Raw genomic sequence first — 27,210 nt, 5'->3', positions numbered from 1 at the left:
GGGAGGCTATTTTGAAATTGGTAGCGCCAGGATGGAGAGAGGACGTCATTTGTAGGAGAGTCTGGGGCAGGGAGAAATTCACTGTACCCTGAAAGACCTGCGCCTGCTGACAGCAGACTGTGTGTATGCTTCTGTGTGTGTGTGTGTCTATACCAGTGCCTGCAGAGTTAGCTCAGGGAACATGTAGAGTAGAAGAGGACTGGAGGGTGGGGGGCAGGTGCTCTGTGCCACTGGGAAAAGCAGAGACCTTGGCACCTCAGGAACCTTGGTTGTCACTGCCTGCCTGCCCCCCAGACCCCTAGGTGGGGCAGAGCCAGGGATGAGGGTGAGTAAAAACAGCCACTCTTCCTTGTAAAGATCCCCTGCAGTTAAGTTGAGGAGAGCATCCTTGTTGGACCTGGGAGGGAGAAGGGAATAAAGTTTGAGAAGTGGGGAGTGGGTTATCAGTGTGCTAAGAGTTAGAACCCAGGCCTGGTGGACGCTGGCCAGATTTAGGGTCCTGGTCGGCAAGCCCAGGCTCCAAAACCCAGATTTCCATGTAGGCTGTAGCCACCTCTTGCTGTGCTGCTATCCTACGTGTCTTTGGGTTCGATCTGAACATAACTGGTTTGGAAAATGGAAAAACACCCTTTGACGGGCCGGCCCCTTGGCTTAGCGGTTAAGTGCACGCGCTCCACTACTGGGGGCCCGGGTTCAGATCCCGGGCGCACACCGACGCACCGCTTGTCCGGCCATGCTGAGACCGCGTCCCACATACAGCAACTAGAAGGATGTGCAACTATGACATACAACTACCTACTGGGGCTTTGGGGAGAAAAAGGGGGAAAAAAAGGAGGAGGATTGGCAATAGATGTTAGCTCAGGGCCGGTCTTCCTCAGCAAAAAGAGGAGGATTGGCATGGATATTAGCTCAGGGCTGATCTTCCTCACACACAAAAAAAACAAAAACACCCTTTGATATTATCTTTAGCTTCAGCAGACAGCCCAAGGGCTGGGATGTGTCCTGGGCTATTGAAAGGGGCTCTCCAAAAAGTTATTTTACTTCTCTCATGCAGCTGAAGGGACAGAGCTAAGATCTCTTTCCTCTGGTGCTAGCTGATCTGCTGCTTGCCAAGCAGACCACCAGCTCTTTGCTATGGGAGTGCACCTGTGGCCCAGTGTTAGGACCCCCAAGCTCAGTGCAGACTCAGCAGGCTCTGTCCAAGTGCCTGCTTATTGGGGTCGACTGAGCCTGCTCTGGGCTCTCGCAGTCTCTCTCAAGAAGGATGGGTAAAGAGGACCTTAAAACTATTCCAGCCCCCCACTGCCTGGATGCTTGAATCTCCTACAACATTCTTGCCAGGTGGTCCCCTGCTTGCAGAATCTATCTCAAATGGCTGCCGTTTGTGGCTGAAACCCACTGCACCAGCTCTATCTGCTGCCCTTCCTCCCCACCTTGCCAGAGAGCCACCAGGGAACTATCTGACATTCGGTCAGCCAGAAGAGCCACGGCAGGACTTCCCAAAGGAGCATCCACAAGACTGCTCCCCATCTGCCTCTGCATAGACCTTACCCCTGGCCCATGCTCCCCACTGCTTCCCGCAGGCTGTCCTCACAACACCCCACCCCACTCCTGGCCCACAGCATCCCTTGATTAGATCTGACTGTTGTGCCAGCGCTAACCTCAATGCCTGACAGCTCCTGAGGTCTTGGCTACATCACGTAGCCCTTAGACGGGAGACCCCGGACTCAGAGTGTGGATGGGTCCCAGCCCAAGCTCAAGAACGGAGTTTCTGTATCTCTCATTCCGTTTAAAAAAAGAGATGGAACATAAAGCGGGAGAGGAAGGAGTCCAAGGTCACCAGAGAATTCTTTCAGCAAATAATGAGTGAGCAGTTTTTATGTGGAGCACTGGTAGTTGTCCCTGGGAGAGAACCTCCCACACGTGAAATCTTGACTATGGAGTCCCCTCCCCACCCTAGCCACATACACGCCCAGGATGACCACTGAGAGGGTTAAGTCGGGCTGTTTCCAGCCTCAGGGATCTCTAGGAAGTAGTTAACACTAACTAGTGACAGGTGTCTTCCCCACCCCCCCCACCCCCCCGCTGCCTGGAGCTGCTGCTTCTACAGCCCAGTCCTCCCTCTTGCCTCTCCTAGATCCCGCTGGGGGACAGACGGGTAAGCTCCCCTGTGGTCACCCGTCCCTGTCAGTGCCCAGGGCCCGTCTACCCTTTGGTTTATGTCTCTGCCTTCATCTTGACCACACTTCTCTCTCTCTTGCCTCTACAGCCACAATGAAAGACGGAACACGTTTGTACACCCAGTGACTGGCCAGGTCCCAGAGGAAAACAAAAAATTTGACTTGAAAACGTATGTCTGCCACCACTTGCTGCTTGGCCTTTCCAACCTTCACCACCATCCCACTGCCACTTTGCAGCTGGGAAAGGGAAGGAATGGGGTGGGGGAGGGGCAGAGCAGAAGGGATTTAGGCTCACTCACCTCAGCTATGAGGACTGGAAGCTTCTGATACCCATCTGGCTTGACACCTCATCCACTTTTCCCGGACTCTAGCAGATCTCAGGTTGGTCCTTCCCATAGGTTGAGCTAAAGGACTGAGACAGGTCTGAGGTTGGCATATCAGGGGCCTTGGCAAGAGTGGTGAGGGAATCTGATGTAACCATGAAAGCCAATGCTAACTCCTCTATTAATCTTGGCTCAGTGAATGAAGAAAAAAAAATAATTAAATGAATCTTGTAGTCAGCTGGGCCATTGTATCTTTTAAATTAGAAGGGAAAGAAGTCCCTGAGTTCTAGGGTCTAGATTTTTTAAATAAATTTGCAGGAAAGAAAGGAGAAAATGTCCAGGATTACTGGTATATAGTCTCAGAAGAGCTGAGGGAGCCACTGAGATGACCTCTTCATGCATTAGGGGATCTGATTGTGGCTGCTGCTGGAACAATGGGCCGTGGCATGCAGAAAAGGGATGAGTAGTCTCCATTGTTTCTTGGTTCTGACTAGTCTCTTTCTCCCTTCTGGTCAACTTGAAATCAGATCGGCCTTGGACATGTCCAATAAAGCGGGTGGGAAACGCCCAGCTACCACCAACAGTGACGGATCCAACCACAACATGGTGTCTGAGGTCCCTCCAGAGCCTCCTAGCATCCGCGTGAGTCCAGCCCCCAAGGCCAGCTGTTGGGCAGGAATCAGAGGAAATGTATATTAGCCTGCATGGCTGTTTCTGCAGGCTTCAAAGAGCAGGGGAGGTGATGCAGGAGGAGTGAAGAGGGGGAAGGGAAGAGGGCTCAGACAAGAAGCTTGTAGAAGACCCACATCTAGGCCAGGGGTTCTCAACCTTGGCACTGTTAGTGTTTGGGGCTGGATAATTCTTTGTGGTGTGGGACTATCTTTTCATTGTAGAATGTTGAGCAGCATCCCTGGCCTCTGCCCACTAGATGCCAGTAGCACCCACCCTCTGACAACCAAAAATGTGTCCAGACATCGTCAATGTCCCCTGTGGGACAAATTTGCCCTGCCCTCATTGAGAAGCACTGATTTAGGGAGACAGCCAAAGAAAAATAACTCATGAAGGACATGGCAGTTGAGAGCTCAGAAAGGGAGGAGGAAGGAAGAGATCCTCAGGAGGAAGAGGTATTCCAGAGAAGAATGCTGCACAGAGGTCGAGTAAGATAAGTGCTGAAAGTGTCTATGGGGTTTAGCAACGCTGTGGTGACTGGAGACCCAACAGGGGCAGTTCCAGTGGTGCGATGAGGGAGAAGACAAGCTGGAGGGGGTGAAAGAGGAGATGGGAGAGGTAGAAACAATAAAGAGCAGAAACTTTCTTCTGAGAAACTAGACAATGAATGGTGGTATAGCCATACAATGGAGGACTCTCCAAAAATTAAAATGGACCGGAGCTATATGATTAGCAAGGGTAAATCTTAAAAACATAATGTTGAGTAAAAAGCAAGTTGCAGAATATGAAAAATGTATCATTTGTGTAAAATGTACAAACATGAAAAGCAACATCACACTTTTATAGATAAATTTGCAGTACGAGCATATAACCACGGACAGGCTGACTAATTTTGGGTCAGTGGGTTGCCTCTAGGGAGGAAGAAAAGGTAATGAGGTTGGGGAGGGCCTCAAGGGGTGTTTCAGCTCTATTTGTCATGTTTTATTAGGGAAACATACCAACACGTAGTGGTGATTTATTCCCTACTTTTCTGAAATGTTTCAAAAAAATATTTTTAAAGAAATTTGACTGTTAGGGAAAATGAGGGATGGGGGTGGGGGTGGAAGATAGAAGATATGCAAGATGGAGGGAGGTTTTCTTTGTGCTTTTTGTTTTGTTGGAGGCAGGAGAGGAATAACCCAGTAGCTAGAGAGGTTCAGGAGACAGAGGGTAGCCAGTGAGCCACCTTCTGTGCAGACAGGAGCAGTCAGGGGCCAGGTAGGGAGGGGGTGCTCTTCCTGAGACTGCATAGGAAAGGTATGTGGGGCTGGGGTGGGGTCTAGGAAGTTAAAGACATCCCCACCTGATGTCCTCAACTTTTGTAGGGAAGTAGGAGGTAGGGTTTTCTGCTGAGAGGAGTGGGGTGGATGGAGAGGCATTGGGAGGCTTAGAGAACAGGAACAGCAGTCAACTAGTGACGTAGGAAATGCTGCCCGATAATTATCGCAGGGTCATCTGAGGTCATAGACTGAATCTGTGTGGCTCCAGTCCCCAGGCGTGTGTGGTTTTCCTCCAGCAATGCTCATAGCCTGGCTGTGAAAGCAGGGGCAGCAGGTGGGGGCATTGACCTAAGCGGGAGGTTGCTGGGAAGCTGTGGCGGAAAGATAAAGAGGCTGGAGTATTGAAGGGTTGGAGGAGAATGGCTGAAGGAGTGAACTACTGGGAGGAAGGGAAACTCTGACAGATGATGGACTGAGAGGAGAGGAAAAGATTTAGGGATTTGCATATTCTTAGGGTGGTGGATGACTTCTTCAGATGACGCATCTCAGCCATTATATGCGGATTTTTACTAGCAAAGTTCAGAAAATTTATTTCCCAGTTTGGTGGGTACTTTATAATAAACTCCAATTTCTTTTTTCCTTCCTTCTACAAGTATTTACTGAGTGCTTATTATAGCTGTATACCTGGCTAGGCTCTGGTGATAAAGAGATGAATAAAACAAAAGTTCCCCCCTGAAAAGAGCTCCCAGTCTAGTGAAGGAGATGGAAGGCCAACATTTTATCACAGTATGACAAGTTTTAGACTATAAAAATGTCCAGAGAGGAAGGAGGAGCTAACTGCTCTAGGGGATTAGGGAGGTTTCATGGAGTAGGGGGGCCCTGCACTAGGCTTTAAAGGATGAGTTGGGATTTGTTGGTGGACAAGGGAGATCAGGCTCCCCCACCCCCATGGGAGAGCAAGGTGGGCAGAGGCCTAGGGGGTAGGAGAGAACTGCCAGGAGTCTGGCATGACCAGGCAGGGCACGGCCTGTCTGATAGAGGGCCAGGAGGTGGGTTATGGGCCCAGCCAGATCTTACAGACCCGTTCTTGTGTGTGCTGAAGAATTTGAATTCTCTTCTAAGTGATGAGAGGCGGTAAGAAATTTTAAGCAAGAGAGTGATGTGATTATGTTGTGTTTTAGAAAGATAACCTTAGTTCATTGCAGAGGGTGAACAGCAGGAAGAGATGACAACCTGGGAGGCAACAACAGTAGAATTTGAGAGGAAAGAACAGATTTAAGAGCTATTAGGAAGATAGAGAGGTCAGCCCTGCCTAAATGATTGTATAAAGGAATAGAGGAAGGAAGGAACAGTGTGAGGCAGTTCAGAGTGCTGGTTTGGGCAACTAGGTGGATTATAGTACCATTCACTAAAATGAGAAATACTGAAGAACAGGTTTGGTTAGAAAGAGGATGAGTTTGGCTTTGTACTTATTTAATCCTGGTTGGACAACCAGTTACAGAATGGACTGGGCCTAGGAGAGAGACAGAGATTAGGGAATTTTCAGCATATTGCTGGTAGTTGAGGCAGTGGGTATAGATGAGATACGTGGGCACAATGTATAATGAGAAAAACGAATAAAAAAAGTTTGGTAGAGGTCCATCAACACTTAGAGTAGAGGTGGAGATTGAGAAGGTGGGGCCACAGAAGGGGTGTTGAAAAGGAAGAGTACTGTCACAGAAACCACAAGATGAGTTTCAGGAAGGACAGAAAGGTTAATACAGTCCAGTGCTTTAGAATGGTCAAGGACTGAGCAGCCTTAATTCAATGACGTTGCAAGACCCATTTCAGAAAAGTGGTGGAGGAGGTCTAGGAGTAAATGGGAGGAGAGGAAGTCGGGACTGTTCCCAGTAGCCTGTCCCTGAAGAGAGAGAGAGGGAAGGGAGGGAAGATATTACCTGACAGTGGGCAGTAGATGTATGGTTAAAGGGGCATTCAGGTGTGTCGGGAGTGTGCGTGAGAGACAGGGAGAGACAGAGAGAGACAGAGACAGATGCTTTAAGAGAGACCTGCACCACATGTTTGCTGAGGAGAAGCCAGTGGAGAAGGAAAAGTTGAAGACAGACTAAAGAGGAGATTATCTATTGATGGAGCAAAGTCTCAGAGATGGCGGGTCAGACGTGTTAGCCTTGGAGAGGAGGGCAGCTCCTCTTCTTTTGAAATTGGAGGGAAAGAGACAAAGATAAGGGTACAGGCAGTAATTTTCTAGGTGAAAGGGTGTAAAATTGAGGAAGTGTGTGTCTGAAAACCTCAGTTTTCTCTGTGGAGGAGGGACCAGGTCCACTGTGGGGAGGGCAGAGGGCAAGGTTGCAGGGCTTGGGAGAACTGGGAGGGTGTGCAGTGGAGTTGCCATCTGGGGCCGAGCCCAGCTGGGGTTGGGGACCGTGGGTCTGCGGTGGCCTCGTCTGTCCTGCAGTGTGATTTTTCTCCAGCAGCACCATGATCTGGCTGTGAGTGCAGGGAAGGTGGATAGTTGGACTAATCTGGGATTTTGAGTTTTAGAGAAGATGAAGCAGAAAGATGATGGGGTGTTTGAGAGTCAGTTGATCTACTCCACCAGGGAACTAGGCTTTGTAGGGAAATAACTAAAACCAGGAGGTAGCTGATGGATCCAGGAAAAAAGGGAAGGATCGAGGAGCTGGGGATCCCAGTGGAGTAGAAAAGCTGGTGTAGTTGAGTAACAGAATGACAAAGACCAAAGGATGGAATGTTGTGATCATAAAATGGGAATATTAGAATTGAAGATGTTAGCAGTGAAGGGGCTTGGGTGCTGACCAGGTCTGAGGTGTAGCCATGGAAGTGAGTTGCTGGGGTGAAGGGGAGGATTTTGGAGTTGAGGACATCAAGGTAGTATAAAATTACGGCACTGGATGCATCATCCTGAAGAACAATGCCACAGTGATGGCAAGACTTAGAATGAAGAGGGTGACTGATATTAAAATCCTTCGACTGTGAAAGAATGATCTAGAAGCTGATAGTGATGAGAAGGGCTGAGCAGTGGAAGATCAGTGGTGCTTCAAGAGAGATTGTTGCCAGAATGTGGAAGACTGACAGTGTCCATGTGGCATTAGGAGCTAGGAGAACATCCATGTGTCCTCCCTGCTCTGTGGTGTGTTGGACATTCAGGAATGAACAGGACTCTGAGATGATGATGATGTCAGAATTTACTTGCAGTTGAAGGGTTCCAGAAAGCATTATAAAAGAAGTAGGGAGTGAGGGCAGTAAAAAAAATGATAGGCCAGGAATGAAATGAAAAATCTTACTTTTCCCTCAAAAAACACAAAAAAACCCACACTGCTGTGAGACAGGTAGGACTATTATCTTGAGCCCCATTTTAGAGATAAGAAAAAGAGCCAAAGAATTGAAAGGCCATGCCCTCGAGTTAGTAGCAGATCCAAGATTCACACCTGGGCCTCTGGGCGTGAGGACACCCCAGGGGTAACCCTGGAGAGATATAGCTCCCACCAAAGGTAGCTCCCCTTGCAGATTGGGCAGAAAGGAGGAGAGGGAGCGAGTTAGGCCAGCTTCTCTCTCTGTCTGCCTAGGCAACCCGAACATCCCGCAAGGCCATCGCTTTTGGCAAGCGCTCACACTCCATGAAGCGGAACCCCAATGCCCCTGTCACCAAGGCGGGCTGGCTCTTCAAACAGGTGAAGCCTCCTCTGCCATTCTGCCCACCATAACCACTACTTTCTCCTTATAGCACTGTAATTCCTCTGTATTTATACGAGCCCGTGTGTATTTTGGTAAGTCCTTCCATGCCCTTTTTTGGTATATCTCTGTGAATGAATCTCCTAATTTTATAAAGCCTCAGAGAAGTTGAGTATCTTCCCAAAATCACACAGAAAAATTAGTGTCAAATGTGGGAACCCAGCCAGATCTCTTGATGGGCAGATGCAACGACTTTGAAATATGCTGGGTCACCAACCCAATGGGAGCAACTCACTGGCTCATTCTCAGCAGGTCTCTCTTGCTACGGGAGGGGTGGGTTCTAGGGCTCCACCAGTTCTCCCCAGATTGACCTTGCCACTATCCCTGCCTGTCTTCTGCTCACATTCTGGCTCTTCTTTTTTCCCTTTTATCTTCCTGGGGGAGGCACTGAGACACAAGAATGACAGAACAGGAAGGTCACAGGCAATAATCTAATGTCAGTTCCCTGCATCTGAGGTCTCAAGGGGGTTGCTGCCACTTGTTAGGAGGTCCTTATAATTAGTGCAGCACCTTTCCACTGCATCCACCCCCCCTTCCCACCGCCCAGCTCACAGCCCCTCCTGTCTTTCTGTCCATGTGCCCTGCAGGCCAGCTCTGGGGTCAAGCAGTGGAACAAGCGCTGGTTCGTCCTGGTGGATCGCTGCCTCTTCTACTATAAAGGTGAGCTCGTCCCTGGGCCCACATTCTTTCTTGTTCTGCCAGATCACTGGGCATTGCTTTGGATGGACATTGTGGGGGTGCAGATTTCCCCACTGTGGTCTCCAGCACCAGTGGGCATGACAGTGAGATAAAGACAAAGCTCATGTGCTCACATACTCACACACTCAGTCACTCACACACACTTGGTTACACACTTAGTCACTCACACAGTCTCTCACTCATTCACACACACACACATACACACACTCACTATCTCACTTCACATTCTACTGTATCACTGAGGGCCTGCCAGGTTTCAGGCAGAGTTCTGGGCCCTGGTTCATGATACCCTGGGAGAAGGAGACAGTCAATGACAGATGCCAAAGTCCTAGGGGAGGAGGGAGAAAAAGGAAGAGGGAGAAGAAGGGCCCCAGTCACTCCCAGCAGGTCACCTACCGACTGGAGCTTGTGTGTTCGTCTTCTGGCTGCACACCGGTGTGTACGGTCCCATCCGTGCTGCAGCAGTTTTGTCAGTTGTGTGCACTGCTGTGTCCGCAGCCCCTAAAGCAGTGCATGGCACACAGTAGGTGCTCTGTCAACGAGGAAGAACACACATCCCCAGCTTCTACCCCCTCTGCCCACTCCACACTCCCTCCCTACCCACTCAAACAAAACAAAGGAGGGCAAAGATCTGATAACTTTGGTACAGCAGCCTCTAGGAAGTTATTTTTAAAGTACAGTCATCCCTAGGGGCCGGCCCCGTGGCTTAGCGGTTAAGTGTGCGCTCTGCTACTGGCGGCCCGGGTTCGGATCCTGGGCGCACACCGATGCACCGCTTCTCCGGCCATGCTGAGGCCGCGTCCCACATATAGCAACTAGAAGGATGTGCAACTATGACATACAACTATCTGCTGGGGCTTTGGGGAAAAAAAGGAGGAGGATTAGCAATAGATGTTAGCTCAGAGCCGGTCTTCCTCAGCAGAAAGAGGAGGATTGGCATGGATGTTAGCTCAGGGCTGATCTACCTCGAAATGAAAAAAAAAGGAAAATACAGTCATCCCTCAGTATCCAGGGGATTGGTTCCAGGATTCCCACACATACCAACATCCGCAATGCTCAATCCCTTATATAAAATGGCGTAGTGTTTGCATATAACCTACGCACGTCCTCCTGTGTACTTTCAATCCTCTCTAGATTACTTATACTACCTAATTCAATGTAAATGCTAAGTAAATAGTTGTTATACTGTATTGTTTAGGGAATAATGACAAGAAAAAACAGTCTGTACATGTTCAGTACAGACGCAACCATGTCGGCCTTTTGGTCGGCTCTTGGTTGAATCCGCGGATGCAGAGCCCTCGGATACGGAGGGCCAACTGTATATACAGCGACATTGTGTCAAGGAGGGCACAAAGGGAACTAGTGAGGACTGATGACAGTGATGGTCCTGTCACACTGATGCAGTGCAAGGAAATAGGCATGGGTGCGAAGAAGAGAGAGGGTAAAATGATTTTAGCAGGAGAGGCTGTTTCCTTTTCCTCCATGCCCTGGGAATGGCAGACTCCTGATTTCTCTGGGCCTCTTGGGAGCAATTCAGTGAATCATTAACTTTGGCAAACAAAGGTTGTACCCAGTGACCCTCCAGAACGCTGCTGTCCTTGTGCCCTGAGTGGCTGCCACCTGAACCCAGAGGAGAGAAATCAGGAAGGTGCTGCAGTTGCAGGGGCCAGTCACAGAGGAGACCCAAAGATTGGGGAAGAAGCGTCTGCCTAGGCTGGGCCCTGGGATACAGGGCTGCACTGGGCCAGAGTGTGAGAAACGGGAGGAAAGCCAGGATCTCTGCAGAGGAGAGACTTGGGGACTGGTGTGAGGGTAGAACCTGAAAAAGCTGTAAAATCAAGGGGCACTGTGATGGGGCTCACTATCCACCGAGAGATGGTCTCAGAAGACCCTCTAAACACTGGCCTGGCTTTTACCAGGCAGGGGCCCATCTCCTCCAGGGGATGACAGCCTCTGCTTTTCTGAAGAAGCCCTGGGTCCCAGCCCCAGGTCCCTCCTGCTCCTTCGACTTAGCCGTATCTCTGGGCACCATGCTGAAGTCTGCACAGGAGCTGGACCTTGGGCCAAGTATCTTCTGCAGGTGATGATGAGGAGGAGAAGGGGAGCCAGTGGAGTTTGTAACCCCTAAGGGATTTCTCCTGAACCCCAACTGAGGGTTTTACACAGTCCCCAGCCCAGGGAATAAAGAGCTATCCCTGGGAAGTAAGGAGGGTCTTGCCGTAGCCTCATAGTGGCCCCCATCTGTCCCACAGAGTACCCCTGCCCTTTCCGGCCTCTTGCTGACAGCTGGGGACTTGACTCGTTAATCCATCAGGCTCTTTTGGAGATGCAGGATGAATTATAACAGCCTGATTGTTAGCCTGATCCAGGGAGCAGAGGGCCAGCAGGCCGTACAGGGGCATGTCTTCCTGTGTAGACACGGACCGTGAAGGGGAGGGTCTACATCAGGTGAGGACAAAGCCAGCTGCCGGGTGCCTGGGAGAACCTTAGAAACGGTTACCTGGAGGAGCCATCCACTCTGCCACGCCCTGTCCATTATTACTCCATTCCATGTGTCCCTGCTGGACTTGTCTTGCTTGGAGAGGCTCTGTAGATAGGAGAGCAGTTGCAAGTGCAAGCTTCTTGGGTTCAGACTACGAATGTGTGTGTTTGCTGTGTACTGAATGTAGGCTCCCTGAGGTGGGGCTGCTGCTCCCTCGTTCACCTCTGTAGACCCAGTGTCTAGAACAGGGTCTGCAGGGCCGCCACGTTCGCCAGCGCCCCACACCAGGGGACCGTGCCTCTCGGCATCATGCAGAGCACACCTGTGTGGTTGTGTGCGGTTGCCCTGAGTGCCTGACAAACAGTAGATGAGCAACAAATATTTGTCATAATAGGGCTGACACCCTCCCCTCCCCTCCCCCTGCACATGCACACACGTGCACACACATCTCACCTGTGCCTCTGTTTTCCTGGCAGATGAGAAGGAGGAGAGCATCCTGGGCAGCATACCCCTCCTGAGCTTTCGAGTGGCTGCCGTGCAGCCATCAGACAACATCAGCCGAAAACACACCTTTAAGGTCAGTTGGCCTTCCTGTTCCAGGTGGGAGGGGGCGGCGGCCTGCTCTTCTGGAGCAGACGGGAGTGGAGAAGGATCCAGGGCCACTGCCCTGAGGAACCCCAAGTGTGATGCTGGAAGGAGCAGGCTGTTGTAAGGCTAAGGTGAGGCTATGCCGGGAACCCCTCCTCTTTTCTCGGGCATCGGGTGGGTCATTCTTTCCAGGCTGGGCCAGCAGAGATGTGCTTTAGTGGTAAATTCTGGGGGAGAAATACTTACGTCCTGAGCCAGTGGACCCTCTGCCTGGCACCTGGCGCTTGGGAAATCCCTCGCAACAGAGGCAGAGCTGCGGGCTGGTAGGGTTCTGAGATCCCTTCTGGAAAGGCTTCCTCCCCACCTTGGGCCTGGGAAACTGGACCCCCAGTTTGAAATTGAAGCTTACTCAAATTTCAATCTCTAGAGAAAATTAGGAGTTGAGTTTCACGACAGTCAAGAGAGGCAAACCTCACATAGATGCCAGTTTGAAAGAACAAGTTGCAAGAAGATGGGCCTCACCTGCCTGCTGGGCTCCATGTCCTCGGAGCCCCTGGGGGATTCACCCATCAGACGTGCCTGCAGCTGGCTCATCCTAGGCCAGGGTTTTTCCACATTTAAAAATTCATGACCCATTAAAAATGATAAAAATCTCATACCCTTTTTGTACTTTATGATGCAAAGACCATAGGTTCCCTTCTATTTTCCAAATATAAAATTATGATATCGACCATGCATCTTCTTAGAACAAAGCCCCGTCTCCCCCAGTTGAGAATTGCCGTCCAAGACCCTGAAAACCTAAGGCTATAGTGTTAAACAGTAGGACCTGCAGGTCCCACCAGGCCAGGGTCCGAGCTCACAGGGCCTCAGAGACTCTGCCCCTTGGTGTCCTTCAACCTCTGGTCACCGGGCCACAGAAAAGAGGTGGGCAGTATACACAGGTGGTGCTCCGAGTAACAAGGAGGGACTTCTGTGGCACATAATTAGTTTCTAGCCTCCAAGGGACCTGTCTGAGAGAGATGTGAATGAACAATAATAAAACTCTGGCTCCAGGGAGCCGGGTTCTAGCTGGGGAAATAGGAACAGGCTGTTTAACCAACAGCAGACAGTCCTGCTGTACACAATGCACACGTACACTCACACAGTTCAACACCCTGGCTCACCCTCTCCTTCAGACCTGTGCAGAGACACATGCACACTCCGGTTCGGAGCTGTGCTGCCATCAGGCGACAGATCACCTTCCCGAGGGACTGACACCCACCCGCTGTAAGCCCCAGCTCTCCTTTTGTGCCCTGAAGCGCACTCCTCCTTCCCCTCCACCGGGGAGCACACTGGCTCTTGAAAACCCAACTATGAGGGCTGTGCTCAGAGGCCCGCCAAGGTTACCACTGTGGCCATTCAGTGGCCCTTCCCCGGGGAAGGGAGGAGAGCTGAGACAGATGGGAGGCTTGTCCCGCGATGGCCACCAGGCCAAATGCTTGGATGGCTAATAATGAGCGGGTGCTGTCCCTGCCCAGCCTCCTGCTGAAGCCTTAACCTCTTCCTAACCCGCCCTCTGGGGCTCCTCCCTCAGTTCTCTGGCCCCCTTTCATGTGCCAGCTGATGACTCCTCTGCTCGCCCTCAAGTGCCCTGTCTTCCCAGGCCCTCTGCCTTCCCTGTCACAGGCAGTTGTGCCTGTGCCTTTGCTCTCTCCCGTGTCCCATGAGCTCCTCAAGTGCAGAGAGCATGGCTTTGCTTTCCTTGTGACTGGTGCCTACAGAGGAGCTTTGCACACACAGGATGCTCATAGGTGCTTAGCAAATTCATTCATTTGCTGCCCGTGCCCACCTGCCCCCGGACACTCCCATGAGTCCTGCCTGTGCCTCCCTCCTCTACGCTAACCTTGTGTTCTCCACCCGAGGGCTTGCCTGGGCCCCTGGTCTCCATGTCACTGTGCAGTTGCCTTCTTACAGCGTCACTGGCTTTTCGTCAGCACCTCCATGCCTCCGTCCACATGCTGGGCCCCTGCTGGAGTGGGGACTGGCAGGATCCAGAGGAAGGAGGCCCATGCCCGCCCCTAGAGAAGTAGGACGCATGCTCACTGGGTAATGGCTCCTGTCAGAGAGAAGTCACGTGCTGGGGAGAGGTGCTGCAGTGGGGTGAAGGTCTCCTGGGAAAGCACTTGGAGGCTGTGGATTTGATGCTGCTTAGGAGAGCCCTGGGGTGTGGTCAGAGGGGCCCTGTCTTCTATCCTTCCAACCCCCAGAGACCCAGGTTTTAGCACCTAGGGGTCAGAGGCCAAGGTGAGGTTCTTAATCACTTGTGGATCTCTCATGTTGAGTGGGATAAACAAGGCTGCCTGCTATTCTGGGAGATTGAAGATCTCACCTGGGGTGTATGCTGAGGTCCCAGAAAGAGTCTACTCTGGAGCATCTTTTCCTTGTGGCTTAAGAACCTTGAGTTTCCCCCATTAAACAGACGTGTCAATGAAGGAGAGAGGAAAATCACAAGCTGTTTGCAGTTGCAGAACTGGTCAGAACAGAGCTGGAAGTAGCACTGGGAGGCCCTGACTTCTCTCCACCACCAGCCCAAATTCAGTTGGTGCAAGCTCTTTTCTCCCCATCTTATGGGCTGAACTGGGCATTGCTGGGTGCTGTCGTCCTATTGGTGACACCGAGGGGGACAGTCTCAATAGCTCCCCACTTCCTTCTGCTCCTCAACATTCCTGCCATGTCGTCTTCTATCTCTCCCTCTGGTGTTTGGTTGACCTGTTCTCTGCTTCTCCTCCTTCTGACCGTGTGAGGACCCCTCCTCTGGACAGGAGCTCTCTTCTGGGTTCCCGCCTGCCGTGCCTGTTTGCGGCCGCCAACTAGGTAGTGTGCTCTGACTTTCTGCATGCCCCTTGCATGCCCACGGAGATAGAGGCCTGGCTGTCTCTGTGCATGGAAGAGACAGTGCCAGCTTCTTAGAAGCCAAGCTGGGGTCAAGATTGGCATGTGCCCGGGGGGCGGGGGGGGGGGGCATCCCGCCCAGACATTGTGTAATTGCCCTTCAAATCAAAGATGGAATTTGATAGGAGAGCGGGTGTGGTAATTGTCCTCCCTGCTTATAATCACCTCCGATGGGTCAGGTAAGCTTCCTGGCTCTTGGGGTGCCTACTGGTGTCTGCAGAGCAAGCTGAGGCAGATACCTGGGTACTAGCTGGAGCACTTGAGAGCTGTGGCCCATCCTCTTCACCTTGTTCCTGAGCTCCATGTGGGGAGAAGAGCTGCAGGTCAAGGAACAGCCTGCCTGACCACTCGTTCTGTGGGTGTGGGTGTCTTCTCCCTGCAGGTGACTGTGTGCTGGGTGGACGAGGCCAGGGCCAGTTCCACGCAATGCCTCTCCCCACAGGCTGAGCACGCCGGCGTCCGCACCTACTTCTTCAGTGCCGAGAGCCCCGAGGAACAGGAAGCCTGGATTCAGGCCATGGGGGAGGCTGCCCGAGTACAGATCCCCCCAGCCCAGAAGTCGGTGCCCCAAGCTGTGCGTCACAAGTGAGTGCCTGGGTACTGGGCTTGGACTGGGAAGCACTAGAGAAAGAGGAGGTGCGAGGAAGTACCCAACCCTGTGCCGTCTGAACCTCTGAGAACATGAAGGGTGCCTGGCTGTGATTTCCGAGCCTTTCTTCTCTCCTCCCCTGACCACCACCTCCTCTTCTCTCTGAGTTGGTAGAGGCCAAGAGAGAAGCCAGGTTCCATCGGGGCCTGGCCAGAAGCCCAAAACCAGGGTCATTGGCTTGTTTTTCTCAGCTGTGCATGTTAAGCACACAGCCTTTGGAGGAAGGTAGACTCAGGTTCAAATCCCAACTTGGCCACTTGCCCACAATGTGACCTCAGTGTGAGTTGTTTAACCTCTCTGAACCCGAGTTTCCTCTCCTCAAAGACAGCAATTATACTGCTACCTCACAGGGTTGTGTGAGGACTGAGTAGTATATGTAGGATGCTGGGTGTGTGGTAACACTCAGTATGTGGCAGTCATCCAGTCTCAGCACCCGTCTCTACTTGAACTGGGTATTGAATCCAAGTTGGATGTTCACGGGGATCTAGAACATAGACTCCAAGTCTAGTCACGAGTCGTAGACATGTTTACAACAGTGTTCCGACAAGGATGCTTGAATATGTTGTATTTGGGAAGCTATCAGGAGAACACTGTCACAAGATTCCAAATCTGCTTCAACCAAGAGGCATACTTCCCGAAGTTCAGGCCTTCATCTCATAAGTATTTACCGTATACATAAGCATGTCAGGCACTGTGCCGGGTGCTGGGGACACAGAGGAGGAAAGTCTGACAGGCTCCTGCTCAGGGAGCTTCTGTTCTAGCAGAAGTCAGTCCTGGAGAAGCTTGCTTTGGAGAAGGGAATGAGCATGTTTCTCTGCCTCTGAAGTCTGAGGCCACAGCCTCTGTTGTGTTTGGTCTCACGGCAGTCCTGTCCTGTGAGGGGTTGTATTGTCATACCCTCCTGCCGTTGAGGAGCCAAGACTCATGGAATTGAGTAACTTTCCATAGGAGAGAGGGTGACCTGTAGCTGGGGCATCAAAGACGGTTGCTATTAACTTGGGAGAGTACACACCCTGGACAGACTACAGAGGAGCCCAGGTCTGGTGAGATTATTCTTGGTCACAGCTTAAAGGCTGGGCTGAAGGCAGGTCCACAGAGGGGAGCGGAGAGTGACCCATGAAGACCTGGAGGGCAGAGTGAGCACGTGGTGTGTAGGCAGGATTGGGTTATGTTTTATGATAATTGCTCAAGCTGGAAGATAAAACAGTGGGATTGAGGAAACGGAATTGTCATTTGTTGAGTCCTATTTCCATCGCTACCTTCCTGCCCATCCTTCTCCACTCCATTCCTCCTTCCCAGTCTACCACCCCTGCCCAACTCCATGCTGGGCTGGAGTCACTTACAGCGTCTCCCTTGGCATCCTGCAGCCATGAGAAGCCAGACTCAGAGAACATCCCACCCAGCAAACACCACCACCAGCCACCCCCCAACAGCCTCCCCAAGCCTGAACCAGAGGCCAAGACTCGAGGGGAGGGTGATGGCCGAGGCTGCGAGAAGGCAGAGAGGAGGCCGGAGAGGCCCGATGTCAAGAGTGAGCCTTTGGTGAAAGCCAATGGCCTCCAGCCTGGACCAGGGCCAGCCTCAGAGCCGGGCAGCCCATATCCCGAGGGCTCAAGGGTCCCAGGGCGTGGGGAGCGGCCTGCCCAGCCCAATGGCTGGCAGTATAGCTCCCCAAGCCGGCCAGGGAGCACAGCTTTCCCGCCTCAGGACTCAGAGAGTGGGGGACATCGGCGGAGCTTCCCTCAACGCGCCAACCCCGACAAAATCGCCCAGCGCAAGAGCTCCATGAACCAGCTTCAGCAGTGGGTGAACCTGCGCCGAGGGGTGCCCCCACCTGAAGACCTTCGGAGGTGAGGCAGTGGGGGGCAGGGGTGGGGCCAGGATGGTATTCCGGCTAGGGGCTGGGGCTGGGGTAGTAACATTTGAGGCACCCCTGTTAGAAACCTTCCAGAAGCCAGGCTGAGTTGGGAAACCAAGAAAAGCCCAGCATTCCCAGCTTGCCCAAATCCTTTCCTGCTTCAGGGCTCCATCTGTAGAGTTTGACCCCTGTTCCTGATTCTTGCTCTCTCTGTCGTCCTCCTTCAGAGGAAGGGACGGAACACCCAGCGCCTCTCCAAAGGGACGCTGAGAAATGGGCGGGTGGTCATAGGGAGGGGCCTTAGTGTTGTTCCAGTCAGACCTCCCAAAGCTTCGGACCCTCTTACAACATCCTCTGTTCCAGTGTTTCTACCAACACAAGACTCACTAACCACCAAGCCAACACACTCTGTTTTTGAGTGGCTCTGATTGTTTGAAAGCCATTATTTTATACAGTTTTAAAAAAAGGAAAGAAACAAAATGTTGCTGCTCACTGATCCTAGTTCTGCCCTCTAGACCAATTGACTCCTTTACCTAGTGACTGGCTTTCAATATTTGAAGACATTGGGCCTGATAGCGTTCATCAGTGGGGCAAGTGGGGCTGCGGCTCCTTCCCAGGCCTGGGCAGCTCCCAGGATGCAGGTAACAGCCTCAGGAGGGCTGTTTGAGGCTGGTCTGATGCCTGGGGCACCTGCCTGAGCTTCATTCAGGAGGAGTCTCAGGAACCTACTGCCTCCGTCCTTGACAAGATCCTAAGATCACATCACGGAAGCCGCCCTTTGTCCCTCCTCCAGGTGCCTGGTACACTCGACTCTTTCTGCTGTTGTTCTCTCTGGAGAGGACCTGATAAATTGGTTCATGCTGAGATAGAGTTGGCTAATAAGGCTTAAAGTTCTTCCCCAGGGGTATTTCATTTTAAAAAGACAAAGATGGAAGCTCTGAATGATGGAATTTCTGGCCGGCCTTGGAGCTGGTTGAGGGAGGGAGCTTTGAGGACAGGTCTTTCCCTGCACCTCTGGAAACATGCCTCAGCACCTGGGCAGTGGCCAATCTGTGTGCTCCCAAGGCCAGCCTGGGCACCTTCACTTAGTCAAACCCACTCTAGGCTGGAGGATGTGGAGGTGGGGCTGGGGCACCAGCCATGTGGGGACGCGCCCATTTTGTCTGGCTTCCTTACAGCATCCTCTCTCTCTCAGTCCCTCTAGGTTCTACCCCATGACCCGCAGGGTCCCCGAGTATTACGGCCCCTATTCCTCCCAGTACTCTGACGATTACCAGTACTACCCACCAGGGGTGCGGCCAGACAGCATCTGCTCAATGCCGGCCTACGATCGAATCAGCCCTCCCTGGGCCCTGGAGGACAAGCGCCAGTCCTTCCGCAACGGAGGCGGCCCCACCTTCCAGCTGCACGAGTGGAAGGAGCCTGCTGGCTATGGGCGGCAGGAGGGCACCATCTGGATCCCCAGCCCCTCCCGGCAGCCCGCCTATTATGACGAGCTGGATGCCGCCTCCAGCTCCCTGCGCCACCTGTCCTTGCAGCCCCGTTCCCACTCCGTGCCCCGCTCGCCCAGCCAGGGCTCCTACAGCCACGCCCGCATTTACTCCCCAGTCCGCTCACCCAGTGCCCGTTTTGAGCGGCTGCCACCTCGCAGTGAGGACATCTATGCTGACCCCACTGCCTATGTGATGAGGCGATCCATCAGCTCCCCCAAGGTGAGCCACTAGCCTGCCCCTCCTCCCTCATCCCCTGAGGTCTCCCAGAAGCCTGAGATACCTGCTGAGAAGAGGTGGAGGTGTGGGGCATCTGGGACACAAGGTCACCGCGCTGTGTGTGGGCAGGACCAGCGATGCTGCCTGGGGAGCCAGTGGCCCTGTGATCCGTCCACAGGAGAGCTGCCTTGAGGGGTTTGCTTTGCCCACTGAGTGGGAACATGGCTCTCTGCGCCCGTCCCCAGGTTGTGCCAGGAACCCTAGTTCTATATAAGAGGGCAGACAGGGTTCTGTCTTTTCAAGTCTTGAGGACCTGGACAGATCATTGCAAGGATATTGCAGTGGACAAATGCTGTTCATTTTAGTTTGGAATCTGGTCTGGGACAGGATACAAACATCCCTAACCTTGAACTTCAGTTGGTGGGGAAGTCTGTGTCCCATTTGGACCCCCTCACCTCTCCAATCCCCTTTCTCTTCCAGTATGATTACCTGGGAGACAGGCGGCCAGTCCCTGCAGGACTGTTCCCCTACAACTACCCGCCATCCCCTACGGTCCACGATAAGATGGTACGTCCTCTCTCCACTCCACTCCCCCACCTCTTCTCCCAGGGTGCGGGCAAACTAGGGCAGACCAGGGATGCTCTGTGCTCAATGCCTGGCCCATCTGGCTTTTAGCAGCCTCTGGATACCTCCTCCCTCCTGACCAGGCCTCTAGCCCCAATATAGAATTTGGTGCCAGCTACCCCTGTTCCTCTCTGACACAGGGCAGAGGAGCAGGGACGAGATCTGGCAGCATGTAACTTCCCAGTCCTCTTGACCTCAGAACAACCCTCTCCAGTGTGCGGAGGGGCCTGGATGGGGCTTAGGTAGTGGGCTGGGAAGAAAAGTCAGGCTGAAGCTCCCACGACAGGCATGATCTTCTAGCCTCCCCCTGTCACCCCAGAGCATTTTGCTCCAAGTTTGTCCTTGCCTGATAGGCTACTTTTGGAGAAAGAGACAAGTGGCAGGATTAAGAAAAGATTTTCCATGTTGTGTCTCTCCTTCTTTTCTCTCCCCTTTCTACTTGTATCTCCTCCTGGAATTTGTTCTTCTGAGAATTTTCCCCTCAACCTGGAGAACTAGATGCAGATACTCCAGGGAGCAGGGGGTGGGGGTAGGGGGTGGGGACACTATTGGAACCAACAGACGGAATCCTTGTCCCCCAGGCCTGTTGCTGACCCCTCTGCCTCCATAGCCCTAAGAGGCCAGGGTGGGCAGGGCTTGACAGGCCGGGGAGAAGGGGAAGGGGGAGGGCCGGGGGGGTAGGGGAACTGCTGCTCCTCCTTCCCCGTCTCTCATTCTGCTCTGCCAGTGTCCAAACTCTGTAGCCTCGGCACACAGCAAATACACCCATCCAGAAACAATGGGTGTTTCCAGAAAACTAAGAAAGAGCTGCTAGGAAGTGCTGACTAGATTGCTGCTGTGGGTGCTTCCCTCTCCCGGGGGAGGGCCAGGCAGACCTAGGAGCCTCAGCTGGGGCCCAGTGCTTGCCTCCTCTCGCTGGGCTGGGCGTGTCCAGTGGGCGACCTCTGGGCCTGCCCGTCGTCCTCACCCCTCCCTCCCCAGAACTCCTCCAGGGCAGAGAGAGGCCTCTCTTGGTCCTGCCCAGCTAACTCTTAACTGCTTTGCTTCCTTTTTATTGTTTTCTTTTGTCCTGTTCCTGTTTGTTTGTGTTGCCGTTGGGCCTCGGGCTCCGGGTAGGATGAACTTTTAGACCTTCAGTTGCAAAGAAACCTAGAGTATTTGGATCAGCAGGTAGGCAGAGCTGGTGCCCCTTGCCACCCCCTCCCTCCCTGCGCCTCCTACTCCTCCCACCTCCTCATCTTCATCCATTTGACAACCTTTGTTGCCACAACCAGGACACAACAAAGGGGCTTATATTTTGCTTTGCGCCTTCACACCCCTTCTCTTCAAAGCCCTTTAGGGCAGCTGGGGATTTCCTAGGGAAAGCAGAATAATAAATGACCACATGAATAATTAATGCATCTCCTGTTTGTTCAGCAGATGGAACTGCCCCAGGCCGGCACAAGCGGGAATTTGCATTTTTGCTGGAGAGAGTAGCAGAGACTGTAGGAGAAGCTCTGTGCTTGGCCTAAAGTGCTAGGGACTCAGTTCAGCCTGTATCTGGGAAATTATCCAGTTGTATTCCACAGGTCATTGGTAAACTTCGTAATTTGTAAACTGAGGACTACAGACCTGCCCTAGGATGATTTAAAAAGTTATATTAATTCAGTATATTTGTTACTTCCTCCACAACTTTCTTTTGCATACTTTCTTTTGCTCGTGTTTTCCTGAGAATGCGGTATAGTAAACAGAAGCAGTGGTATCAACCTGGTTTTACAGATAAGCATCCTGAAGAGGCAGTGAGTGTTCCTATGAGATGGAAGCGACTGGCTGCCTGGGCTCCTGGCTCCTGCTTCTAACTGTTGGCTGCCTTGCCTTTTGAGGTCGCTGGGTTTAGACAGGCGGGGGATCAATATGCTGGGCATTGATATGAGCACAGACTCTTGTGTTCAGATCTGTGCTACATGTCATAGGGGACTGGGCATACACAACATTGTCTTGTGAAGGCAGCTGGGGGGGTGGAAATAATGATGGCAATAATAATAATAATAATAATAATGGTGGCAGATACCATAACCGGGTGCTTCCTCTGTGCCCCCTACTATTTTAAGCACCTTACAGATCCTAACTCGTTTAATCTTTATAACAACACTGCAAGGTGGGTATTGTTATTATCCCCATTTTATAGCTGATGAACTGAAAACCCAGAGAAGTTAAATGATGTGCCAAGTACACACAGCCAGTAAGCGGCAGAGCTTGGAATGTGACTCCGAGCTTTTGACCCCGTTTACAGCTGAGGAAACATCTAATATGTGAAGAAGCTGGGATCAAACCTCATTGGGATGATTTTATGCTCTTAAAGTTGCAGAAAGAACGGAAAACCTGAAATCAGAGGCTATACCTGTGATTGGTGGTGGTTGTAGTCATAATCCGTGTGCCATGTCACCTGTCATCTCACAGGGCCTCGGTATCTCAGTGAGATCGTCCTCATAGAAGACCCTGGGCACTGGGAAGCACTGATAGCTGTATTTTTATCAGCAGGGGCAGCTGCCGGCCTTCAAGGACATTGTATTTTCATTCCAGAAGCAGCACGTCGTGTCCACGCCATGAGCATTCCGGTCCATGTGGGGACGAGTCCTGGGATGTCATGCAGACCAGGGCTGGGAAGCAGGGTCTGCAGCGCTGGGAGTAGTGAGGGGCCGGGCTCGGTTCCCTCCGGCCCACTGGGCAGGGCGTCCTCCCTGTGGCCCTTCCGCAGTGCCAAGCATTCCTTCCTGGGGGCTTCTGGCTTCACAGAGGGGCTAAGCCTTTAGGCTGGGGGCTTCAGAAGTAACCTTTCAGCGGACATCCTCCTAGATGAAGGATAATATTCTTTTTTTTTTTTTTGTGAGGAAGATCAGCCCTGAGCTAACATCCATGCCAATCCTCTTCTTTTTGTTGAGGAAAACTGGCCCTGAGCTAACATCTATTGCCAATTCTCCTCCATTTTTTTTTTTTTTTCCTTTTTCTCCCCAAAGCCTCAGTAGATTGTTGTATTCACAGTTGCACATCCTTCTAGTTGCTGTATGTGGGACGCGGCCTCAGCATGGCCGGACAAGCGGTGCGTATCTGAACCCGGGCTGGCATCCAAACCCGGGCCGCCGCTAGCGGAGCACGCACACTTAACCGCTAAGCCACGGGGCCGGCCCCCAGGGATAATATTCTTAAAAGGCACTTTTGTATGATGAGTAGAGTTCAGAACACAGTCAGACCTTGTACTCTAGTTCCAGCTCTGCCATTTACAAGGATTTTTTTTTAACCTTGGAAACATCACTCAGCCTCTCTGGGTCTTTGTTTTCTCAATCATAAAATGGACATTGTAGCACCTGCCCTTTCTGCCTCACAGAGTTACTGGGCGAAGCAGCGAGAGTGTATACGAGAGCACTTTGGCAGGCATGGTGAGGGGTGGTGACTGCTGCTACACTTATTTTATTATTCTTCTAAAACTCAATTAAAAATGTTAATTGAGGACCACTTACTATGTATAAGGCACTGGGCTAAGTGCTTTCTCACCAAATTCCTCTAACAGTTTGTAGAGACAGAAGGTGGCAAATGGGAATCCTCCTAGAGGCAAGGCCTACTTGGGCTCAAAGATCCCCAAAGCCACAGCACTGGTGGGAGCAGGCGAGGGCAAGAACATTCCTGCTTCCTTCCTTATTGCATTAGACCCACGGGTTGCGGAAGGAATAAGATCAGTGGGTGTCCAGGAAGAGCCTGGGCCTCCCTGACCCTCTCAAAGCCTGATGTGTGGTAGATCAGCCTTGTCCTCCATGTGCACACACCCCATACACACACACACCGCACACAGGACACAGGCGTGACATACAGGCAGCAGACATAAACATACACACCCTGTATATGATCACACACACACCACACATGCACACCCCGTACACAGTCAACACAGTGTCATCCACACACGCAAGCTTCAGGAAGACAGGGATCAACTTGAGTTCAGATCCTTACAGAAACTGGGGTTGATGTCCTGTTGACTTTTAACTGCTTTACAAAGACTCAACCTCATATTACAACTGCTCTTTTGAAAGCCTTTTAAATGACACTTTATGCCATAGAAAAAATTTCCAACCGGGCTAAAGAGAAAAATCAGATCCTAGGAAAGCCTTTTAAAATGCTGTAGACCCTTGCGAACGGGGGTGGCCGGGTGCCCCTCACCCCGTCCGCAGCACACGGAGCAGGGCAGCGTTATGTGGCCGCCTAAATGGGGCAAGAGGAAAATATATGTGGGTCCCACAGAGATCGGGAAGACAAGGGCAAAAACATGGGGCCCTGAACTGTGACCCCAGAAGATCTGCCCTAAGGTGGCTCTGTCCCTTCCCTCACTCACTTCCTCTCCCCAAAACCGTTTTCCCACACAGTTTCCTTCTGTCTTCTGCCTCCTTTTCCTGTGGATCAATTGAGTTAAAGGGACATAGCCAAGGACACTCCCTAATATGTTCACTTTTTGATGCTGTCACACTGGAACCAGTGGGGGAAATGATGGCATTTCTGGTTGATTTGGTTGGCTTGTCCTCCCTCCCTCCCTCTCTCTGTCTCCTTCTCTCATCCTTCCTTCTCTCTTTCTCTCTCTCTTTTTCATTTGGCAAATAGTCTTTCCCCTTCCACGTTCCTAATGGTTCTTGAAACATAAGATAACATGTTGGGGAGCAGTGTTCCATTATCTGGTGTCCCTTTAACATGACTCACTTGTTTGGCCTCCTTATTTGCTCCCTAGTGTCATCCAAGATGAGCATGGATGCTACCAGCCCAGCTCTGGAAACCATGTTTAGCAATCTTTTCTACTCTAGAGCCAGGGGTAGGCGGGGGTTGGGAGAGAGACCCCTACTTTTGAAGCCCATCCAAAGAGCAGGTCTCAGTTTTCTCCAGTTGTTTCATTTAGTTCAAATTTTGGGAGATCGGCCTTTCCAACTGCCTGTGTGTTCTTTGACCAGAGCAGTGTGAAAAATGAGAGCTGGGGCAAGGAAATGACCACCTTGGCCAAAGTGGATGAGGCCACAACACTCAGGGACCTTGGGAGTGTCATTGGTCAGTGGCCTCTTCAGAGCTGCAGTCAGGGCACAGCAAGTCTCAGCTCCCTTCTGTGGCCTCTCCTCAAGGGCAGTTTCAGCGCTGGCCCTGAGGTGGACTTCACAAGGGGTGAGCGATGTAAGGCCAAACAGTGGGTGCTGGAGGCCCCAAGAGGAGCTGCCCTTTCCTGTTCCTGGAAGACAAGCACAGGCTGGTATGGGGGAGATACCTCCATGGGGGTCTGAGTTTGAACTGTCCATTCCTTCCTCTGCTGCAGATGAGTGAGAGCGAGACTCTCATCAGTATGGTGAACCGCATGGTGGAAAACTCTTCCCCCAGGGCCCAACTCTTCATGCAAGTAAGACCTCTGCCTGGCAGCACAGTCCCTGTCAACACCATTTCAGCTGCTTGTGCATGGTCGAGTCAACCCATCTGGGATGGGGCTTCCTCAGCCCAACCCGCTCATCTGCCAGGCTTCATCTCCCAGGCTCAGCCTGGGCTTCCTCCTTTAATTCCACCATGTCTCCTCCATTCTTCACGTTCTTGGGTGAACCCAAGGCCCATTTCCCAAACCATCAAAATAGCCAGCACCAACATTTCATGCCATGCCAGGGATCACACATCTGCTTTTTAATGTCCAGGACTTCTATTTCATATCTGGTATCTTCTTAACGGGCATCATGGGGTTAAGGTCCTGAGACGTGTGATATGGAACCATCCAATGCCAAGGGTGTGTAGAATGTGCTGTGGTTACCGGATGCATCACCAAGGGTAGGCAGCATTTGTTGGACCTGAGACTCTTCTGGGTTAGGCACAAGCACTGTGACTGGTGTTCAGTCTATTGGGGCAATAGTTCTCAGATGTTTCCAATGCTCATTCCATTCTCGATGCCTTATCCTCAAAAACAGCCAACGGTTAACTGTTGTCCTCATGGTTGTTACCAGTAAGCCATCCAGGAGCTACACACCCCTGGAGTCCCTCTTGGCAGTAGATCCTAGAGCGTGGGGGAGAGGAGAACCAGAGCAGGCACAGAGCAGCCTCTCTGTCTCCAGAATCAGCCTGGGACAATTGGAACGGAACCTAGACCAGAGAGAATTAGCTCAGCTCAGATCCCTAGAATGGAAGCTACCAGAGGTGATGATCTGCGGGTCTCTGGCAAGAATGGAGCAAGAGTTGTCAGCTTTCCCGCCCACGGGCCCTGTCTGTTCCCTGCTGCAGTAACCGGCCTCATGTTCCTGCAGGTCCCTCCGTACCCAGAAGTGTTCCGGGACAGCCTCCACACCTACAAGTTAAACGAGCAAGACACAGATGTAAGAGCAGCTCTCCTGCTCCCGCTGTCCGCTCCAGCCCCTCCCGCTGTCATCCTCAGCCTAGAGCTCCTCCTCAGGGGCTGTTCCTCCATCCATCTCTCTCCTTCTGGTGGCTCTTCATACATTTAATTCATGTCCTCTCTCACCACAAAGACAACATTCTGCCCGTCCCTCCTCATCCCCCTCTTTCTTGTTCTTAGCACTTACCCCACCTCCATGCTGGCTGTGTATGTTTCTCCACTGAGCTCTGGGCCCTCTTGTCTGCAGCAGTGGGATCTGCTTATTACAGGAACACAGACTTTGTTAGGAGGTAAATCAGTCTACTTTGTGCCCAGCATGGCCAGAGTCCTTAGGTGGCTGGAAAGGTTACGGCCCCGCCCCGCCCTCTGGGTGGTAGGAGAGCTGGGTAGCGGCAGGTGGCAACATCTGATTCATACACTGCACGGGACTCATGATAGGTTCTACAGGAATGCGGGGCTATGAGACCATGTGGGCTGCTGGGTCAGGGGCAAAACAGGTAGCGTGTGAGCTGGGCCTTGAAGTAAAAGGCCCGGAGGACAAGATTTGGCTCAGTAGAAAAGAGCCAAGGGGGTATTTGAGGGATGGTGTGAATAAGGTGTGGATGCAGGAAAGTGCAGGTATTTCCACAAGAGAAGTTTGGCCTAAACTGCCTCCTCCCCATCACCTCTGGCCTGGCCTGGCTAGCGGATCTGCCCAGCAGGCCTGGGAGAGGTTCCATCCAGGAAAGGACCAGATCTTGGAGGGACCCCAGCATCAGCCATCCTGAGACCCTGGAGGGAGGAGGGGAGAACAGGGCCCTGTGGGTCCGGGGAACTAGTTTACAATGTTTGCTGGTTCTTCTAAGACTTGTTCAGACACTCCGCCTACCTCACTAATCCATACTGTCCCGGGAGGCGGGGGCACATGGTCTCCTCAACTCCTTGTAAGTTAGAGCCCCAGGAGGATGGGAGCACAGGAGCCTTCTTCCTTGTCAACCTGACTCACTTCCTCAGAGAATAAACACATCTCCCTTCCCAGTGGGTCCCTGGGGAGTCTCCCAAGGTGAAGACCATCTTCGTGTTCCCAGGAGCCTCCAAGGTGAAGGCGAAGGCCCAGGGTTCCTCAGCAGGGGAAAG

The 27,210-nt window shown here is 52.1% G+C and overlaps 1 protein-coding gene across 11 annotated transcripts in view; it reads left to right on the top strand.

Moving 5' to 3' along the window:
• Positions 1–27,210, top strand: part of PLEKHA6 (pleckstrin homology domain containing A6) — a 135,909-nt gene that overhangs the window by 92,019 nt on the left and 16,680 nt on the right. For 5 of the 11 annotated variants that reach the window (XR_015553668.1, XM_087436857.1, XM_087436853.1 and 2 more), the window contains 11 exons: positions 2,270–2,350; positions 3,031–3,145; positions 8,016–8,120; positions 8,769–8,841; positions 11,839–11,939; positions 15,264–15,466; positions 16,898–17,380; positions 18,584–19,100; positions 19,578–19,664; positions 20,838–20,891; positions 26,006–26,074. Coding sequence is in view for 10 of the 11 variants with exons in the window: in XM_087436857.1 (XP_087292983.1) it covers positions 2,270–2,350; positions 3,031–3,145; positions 8,016–8,120; positions 8,769–8,841; positions 11,839–11,939; positions 15,264–15,466; positions 16,898–17,380; positions 18,584–19,100; positions 19,578–19,664; positions 20,838–20,891; positions 26,006–26,074 (1,888 nt within the window). In the remaining variant the exon portion in view is untranslated. Of the gene's footprint in view, positions 1–2,269; positions 2,351–3,030; positions 3,146–8,015; positions 8,121–8,768; positions 8,842–11,838; positions 11,940–15,263; positions 15,467–16,897; positions 17,381–18,583; positions 19,101–19,577; positions 19,665–20,837; positions 20,892–25,041; positions 25,123–26,005; positions 26,075–27,210 lie in introns of all 11 variants that reach the window. The other 6 variants (XM_087436912.1, XM_087436869.1, XM_014783497.2 and 3 more) reach the window with 6 other exon arrangements.

Source organism: Ceratotherium simum, chromosome 2 (assembly GCF_057802395.1).
Source record: "Ceratotherium simum simum isolate JZ-2026a chromosome 2, ASM5780239v1, whole genome shotgun sequence".
NCBI classification, from domain to species: Eukaryota; Metazoa; Chordata; class Mammalia; order Perissodactyla; family Rhinocerotidae; genus Ceratotherium; species Ceratotherium simum.
This window is presented reverse-complemented; position numbering and strand designations above follow the sequence as displayed.